We start from the raw sequence: 7,311 nt of genomic DNA on the forward strand, positions 1-7,311 counted from the left end.
AGTGCAATGTGCAAGTTTGGTGGCTTACCATGCATGCATTAAGTATGTAGTTGCTATGAATTTGAAAACTTTAATTGACCAAGGCACCATACTCTTCCACACAGAAACAGCTTCTTTAACAATTATTGATGGCTGCATGTCTACTTCAACATAAAATAAGTTAAAAACACAGAAGGTATCTTTCTGAACATGTATTGTTAATTTGCTATAGTTTGCATTTCCATTAAACATAGGATGAGGTACTGTTCCATTAAACATAGGAACAGTACCTCATCCAAGAATGTGATTGGTGGGATTTATGACTTAAACATTTAACAAAAATATGGGAATTCTCTGCAGGGTAATACACCTTTATAGGATCACTAAAAGCAGGTATAGAGAACATGCTAGTTAACAGAATTTTTTTTACAGGAAGGAATTCATTCACAATAGTGATTACATTTATTTTATTTACATTTATTTTATTGCAACAGTCTCCTTATTTAATAGCCACAGCTTGTATATTTATAATTTTATATATTATTTTTAATGCTTTTAACTCCACAGTTTTATTAGTCTGTTCTATTTTTGTATTAAATATGCAGTTTTATCCTGTTTAATTTTATTAAAGTCTTTGTCATATATATGGGTTGTTGCAATTATTATGAGTAATTTTAGACAGAGTCACTCTGAAAATAATTCATTGTACTGAATTTTTTGCCAAAACTATTTTGTTCCGATAAGACTTACAAATCCCTGATGATAAGGAAAGTCTGCTGGAACCTATGGTTAAATTTTCTTTAAAATAGTATTCGTTGTAATGGGATTTTACTGTACCTTTACAAATAAGGTATAGTATATGAATACATAGACAGGAATACATAGAGTAGCAGTAAGCCCAGAGGAATCCAATGATGATCTCAAGCAACAGAGGAATATGTGCTTACTCTGGCTAGGTTTATAAATCTAATAAGAAATAGTGAATGAAAGGCTGATATTCCAGGACTAATCTGTGCTATCATAGTGATCCATATACTCACTGGGTATAACAGATTAAGATGGCAATGGCAGTGATGATAAATTAAAACTTTATGTAGTTGCATTTTCTTTACCTTTATGATATTTTTTATAAATAAGGTAATTGAAACATTCAAATAATTTTTAAGTTTTGTGTTTTTATTTTTCAGGTTATTAATTCTGACATTAGAAAAGTTCCTGAAGTTGTCAAATCTGCAGATGTTATTATTTTAAACAACGTATTTGAATTTTTTCTTCCTGTTGAAGATCAGATTAGCTGTTGGAAATTCTTGAGACAAAATATAACTAAACCTGGAACTTTATTGTTGACTGTGCCTAGGCTTGAGAATAGTCTCAAGAATATTGAGGTAAGAAGATTTATTCAATAAAAAATCAAGTTTATGGTCTTTATTATGAAAAAAAATTGTTCTTCTTTTTAGTTATTTGAAGAAAATGCCTGTAAATTACTAATGGGTTGGACAATTTTTTGATATGTTTGATATGCAAGGTGAGATCAATGTTTGGGGATTGACTTTGTATCTTGAAAGTGCAGCATTATAGAAAGTTTCAACTTATTGCATCATAGTAACACTTGAATCACCATTTATCTGTCGTCACTCTGAATTAGTGCACATTGAATAGAAGGTGTTTTATATGTTTTGTTGCATTTTAAAATAAATGATTTTATTGAGAAGAAAATGTTTATCAGATTGTTTCAAATTAGGGGAAAATGCAAAGCTACCCCATGGAATGTTAAAAACAGCTTTTAGAGAAGTTTTTACATATCATTTGCTACAGTTTTTTAAGCTTTGTAGAAAAATGTAAAAAAACTCTACAAAAACTCTGCAAATGTAAAAAAACTCTACAAAGTTTAAAGAGAGCCACTTGTCTGTCAAAAATGGTTTTCATTCTGGCCCCTTCTACTGCGAAAACATACAATCAGAAGTGATTGACTTTTTATTATCTGCAAAATTGCTAGTGAAACCGGTATTTTTATGGGATGTAGCAAACAATTTTTACACAAGATTTAAGAATGTGACATGTTTCACAGTCATGTTCATGCCAGATTTAAAATAAAGATGGCATCAAAATGTGAACACTTTTAAATTATGCTTGGTAAAGGGTTAAAATGTAAATAACAGTTTAATTTGCTGAATGGGAATAAATGGCAATAAACATAGTCACAGCAAATGTTGTCAGAATATCAATGCATGTGTATCAGAGAAAAAATGTTTTCACAATGGAGAATAAGAAAAAATGAACTATTCTTCTTGGAGGAATAATTATAACAAGCCAATCTTTATCAGTTTACATGACATTTTGCTTTTAATAATATACTGTTAAAAAATTCAAACAGTTTCTTGCAATGTGGTAACAAGGATCACATTTCCCTTTTTGCCATCATTATAACTACGGCCTGGTTTTCGTATACCTTGAGCCACCTGTTGGGTTCTCCCTACTTTAGTCGTGCACGTGATGAGCTGTATGACTAGTTATAATAGTGTCAAAAAAAAAAAAAAAAATGTTGGTCATGTGGCATTGAATTTATTGTTTGTGCATGTCATTAGTTGCTTTTTAGGGAGGAGATTAATTATAGATTTAAGAAAGCATATATTTTTCGAGCTGTATCCATACTTGATATTTTAATTTTGCCTTTGCTCTTAGCAGTCCTAAAGTGACAAACTGTTCACCAGCTCACAAGAATGCTCTATGATGATCCACATAGCTATAATTTACAAGAGCAGTTCGTGTTAAGTTATGAAGTTTATTGAATAAGAGATAACACTAAAAGAGAGAAATTTAAAGATATAATATTGCTAAAGCTAAATGGCTTTGAAGAAATAATAAGTTGTTTGCAGAACTACCTTGTCCTTTCATATGTTTTTGCTGCCAGCACGATGATTTAAACTGCATTGATAATGCAGTATAAATGGTTTTAATTCTCATAGCAGAACAAACTTGCTTGCCTTTGTACAAGTTGTCCTGGTATAGTACTACTTTCAAACAGATGACATTGCCATAAAATTAATTGGCCATTTGCCAGGCAAAGCAGATAACTTTAGTTAAAACTTTGAAAACTCTGATTTCATATACTACATGGCAGCTCCTATCAATCAACTTCTTTACAATTGTTTTATTTGTATGTTGCTACCTGGTGAGGAACAAGTTAGTTCTGAAGCAGGCTGTCACAGTAGTCTTGTCTTTTAAACAAATGTTTGATTAATCTTTTAGGTCAACTTGTTGCAAAGATGGGTTTATTGTTCTGTGAAAATTAAGACCATTGCACTATCTATGCAGTTTAAATCATGCTGGCCTCAAAAACAGATAAAAGGGCAAGGTATTCCTACAAACATCTGTAAATAGAGAATTGTTACCTTTTTTGCATGGATTCTTAAAGACAAATGTAATCGCTGATATGAGTGTCAAATTGCTTTCTTAGATACTACCCGATTTTAAAGAAAATTGGATTGTAAAGTACTAATTGGACTTTAAGCTATATAAAATTTATTTTAACTGAAACATTGCTTTATTTGCTTCCTATTTTAAGTTTATTGTGATTGAATTTCACACATTTCTGTTACGTGGCCATTGTTCCACTTATTTTATTGCCCCCTTCAAAAAAAAACAGCGTTCAAAAATTTCCATTCTTTTGTTTTTTCAGACTGGCATTGATATTTCATCTTGGGTGAAGAAAGTTCCAATTACGGATCCTCTTATTGCTCTCACTGTTAAGCATGAAGAAGAACTTTCTGAAATAATACTTTATGAAGTGATTTAATCATATCCATCCATGCAAATATATAGATGCATACTTACTGACTTTTTTGAAATTGACATCATGTAGCATTATAGCATTGAATTGTAGCTTTTCAGTAATCATATGATTGTGGTCATGTAATTTTGCATCAATTTCTGTTTCAAATAAGTAATCATTTTTAGAAAACTGTTAGATTTTATCAGCAGTGGTGAAAATAGCAGAAGCACTGGATATTTTTTTTGAAAGAAATATATTTGTAAACTATAAATCTTATTTTAAAGTTTGGATCACAACGTATTTGTTTTTTATAATGATACACAAAAAATTAATTTTTTATTTTCCATATTTATTTCCTTAGAAATGTATACAAATTCAAAATGTGGTTCCTAGTGTGGGGCGCCTCCGTAGCCAGGTGGGAAGGAGCAGCAGTGTGTAGCACATGCTTCTTGATTAGACTGGGGTTCGAGCCCGTCACCACTAAATGCGGAGGATGCGGAAAGGTCAAGGGAATAACCACCGCATATTCCCAAAGCAATATGGCCTTAGTTGCTAATGCTCCTAAAAACCAAATAACAAACAAACATCCTAGTGTGGTTCTATAACCACTTCATTGTCTTTTTGCTGAGTATTCTGTGCTCATGGGAAGCTAGATCTGAATAGAGAGTGAGGAACGAAGTTGCTCTTGGGTATAAATTATCTCCTCATTCAGGCTGGTATTAGCACATTGTTTGAACAAGTTTTTCATGTTTTTTGACACTGATTCCGTCCAACATATGATGTGTACCAATTTGTTTCATCAGGTGAAAGTACAAATCAGTATTCCAACAAACAAGTTCTGCAACTTGTATGGGAAGATGTTTCTATAAGAAAACATTCTGAAAAGATATTGGACTGGAGATTGGTTGCTGCAACAATTTTGGATCAAAAAAATAACATGGTTGTGGGACCCCACTCTGTGCTCTTGTTCTAACTCATTGTGATTTTTATTTTCTCTACATACTAATTAAACTTTTTCACTGAAAAAGCCATTTCCACTTGGTGAGAGAGAGAGAGAGAGCAATGACTTCATTGTGGTCGAGAGCAGTTTGCAGTTTTGGGAAAGAGACCAGGGTCCTGCCTATCCACCTAAATGTTATATACTGATAGTGAAACTGGTTCCAGGATGAAGAAAGAATCTGAGAATGCTATACAAGGCTAACCAGGGGGAAAATGGCACTAGCATGTGGCCTTAATTGCTAGGCAAAATGGGGAGAACAGCACAGCAGCTCTTTCTTCTGAGTTGTTTTCAATCTTACTAGGATGATGCAACTCCCAGTGAACTGGAGAAAGGTGTTTGCATACAGTGGTTCCCAACCTTTTTTGATTTGCGAACCCTTTTCAATGTTATATTTTTATCGCGAACCCCTTTCAACACAATATTTTTAATGCGAAGCACTATATTCTCTGAAATCGTATAATATTTCTGAAGTTTTATTATAAAATATTTCTAGTACTACATTTCTATAAGGCGCCTCCGTAGCCAGGTGGGCAGGAGCAGCAGTGCGTAGCACATGCTTCTTGATTAGACTCGGGGTTCGAGCCAGTGATGACCAAATACGGAGGATGTGGAAAGGTCAGGGAATGACCACTGCATATCCCTGGAGCAATATGGCCTTAGTTGCTAATGCTCCTAAAAACCAAATAACAAACAAACAACAAACGTTTCTATAAGTGACACTGCATATTAATAAATATTATTATTAAGTATTAAGAAGAAGAAATCTTTATTATACAATAAAGATACAATATATGCCTGCCACGGCCAGGAGCTTGCCAAGGTTACGGGGTAATATAAAAACATGTATGACAAATAGATGAGTATTAAATCATGACATTAATTTAAAAAATTAATGGTATTAAATTAAATTTAAAATTATTATATTAAAAATGTAATAAAATTATATTTTAATTAAATTAAATCAAAATATATCTTTACTTTGTAAAGCAGTTATCAATCGGTCCAAACTAGATTTCGAACAGGCTAAGAGTAGAAAACTTGCTTCTTGTCCAAATGGTAGCGGAGCATTCTAGTCTTTTGCCAAAGCTATTGGCTGCAATTTTTGCCCAACTGTGTTCCCAGCTCTGTCAAAAACAAATGGTTCCATTGCCACATCAGCCAAAGACAAAGCTAACCTGCTATCATTCTATTTTTCTTCAAAATCATGTATTGATGGTCTTGGTAAATCACCTCAAACTGTTTCCAGTATTGTACACTCCAATGCCTCTGGTGGTCTTCCGTCAAAAGGATGTCAGAAGGATTTTGATGAATCTGATGCTAAGAAATCTCCAGGTCCTGATGGTATTTCTACACTTGTTCTCAAAACCTGTGCCCACGAACTTACTTCAGTTTTGTTTCACTTACTTATTCCAAAGGTGATTTTCCTTTTGCTTGGAAATTTGATCATATCCAGCCAGTTTTTAAAAAAGGTGACAAATCCCTTCCATCTAATTATTGTCCCATTGCAATTCTACTCTTTCCAAAGTAATGAAGAAATCAGTTAACTGCCAACTCTTAAATTATCTGGAAATATTTCATCTAATCAACAATGGCCAGTATGGATTCCGTCAGTGTCATTCCATTGGTGATATTCTGGCTTATGTTACCCATCTATGAGGCGCCTCCGTAGCCAGGTGGGAAGGAGCAGCAGTGCGTAGCACACGCTTCTTGATTAGACCGGGGTTCGAGCCCGTCACCACCAAATACGGAGGATGCGGAAAGGTTAAGGAATGACCGCCGCATATCCTGGAGCAATATGGCCTTAGTTGCTAATGCTCCTAAAAACCAAACAACAACCCATCTATGAACAAATTCAGTGGAAAAGTTTGATGAAACTCAAGTCATTGCTCTTGACATTTCAAAGGCTTTTGATCATGTTTGGCATAAAGGTCTTCTAAATAAGCTTCCATCCTATGGTTTGCAAACTGTTCTTTGTAATTGGATATCCAGTTTCTCTCCGACCGCTCATTGCGGGTGATGGTAGATGGCTCTCTGTCTTCTAACTTCTCCACTAATGCTGGTGTTCACCAAGGTTTAGTTCCTCTTTTACCTTTTCCTCTTGTATATTAATGACCTTCTTCCATTGACCGGAAATTCTATCCGTAGTTTTGCTGATGATAGCACATTGCATTCAAGCTTCCAGTTTGAGAAACATTGCTCTGCTCAAACAGCTTCAACTTCTCAAATATCCACTGCCAAATCCTTAAATGCTGATCTCCAGGTAATTCTCCAGTGGGCAAAGATAACTTAGTTGATTTCAACCCTTCTAAACCTCAGTCCTGTCTTATATCTTGCAAAATGGATTCTTCTGCTCCTATGCTTATCTTCGATGATGCTCCAATTTCTAGGCAAGATCTTGAGGATTACCCTGACTTTTAATCTCTCTTGGCATAAAGTACATTACAAATATTGCTTCCTCTGCACCTAATAAATTGGGTTTTCTCTTTCGCTCTCAGCATTACTTTTCTTCCAAACAGTTGTTGACTCTGTAGAAATCTTAAATCCAGTCTACCACGGTATA

General features: G+C 34.1%; 1 protein-coding gene across 2 annotated transcripts in view; it reads left to right on the forward strand.

Moving 5' to 3' along the window:
* The window catches only part of LOC150075390 (uncharacterized), a 51,743-nt gene extending 47,852 nt beyond the window's left edge, over positions 1-3,891 (forward strand). For both annotated transcript variants that reach the window (XM_090388700.1, XM_090388698.1), the window contains exons 6-7: positions 1,167-1,364; positions 3,659-3,891. In XM_090388700.1, coding sequence (XP_090244826.1) covers positions 1,167-1,364; positions 3,659-3,775 — 315 coding nt within the window. In that variant the 3' untranslated portion in view covers positions 3,776-3,891. The remainder of the gene's footprint in view (positions 1-1,166; positions 1,365-3,658) is intronic.
* The last annotated feature ends 3,420 nt before the right edge of the window (positions 3,892-7,311 follow it).

The sequence above is a fragment of the Mastigoproctus giganteus genome, chromosome 14, assembly GCF_048544385.1.
Source record: "Mastigoproctus giganteus isolate SK-2022 chromosome 14, ASM4854438v1, whole genome shotgun sequence".
NCBI lineage: Eukaryota > Metazoa > Arthropoda > Arachnida > Uropygi > Thelyphonidae > Mastigoproctus > Mastigoproctus giganteus.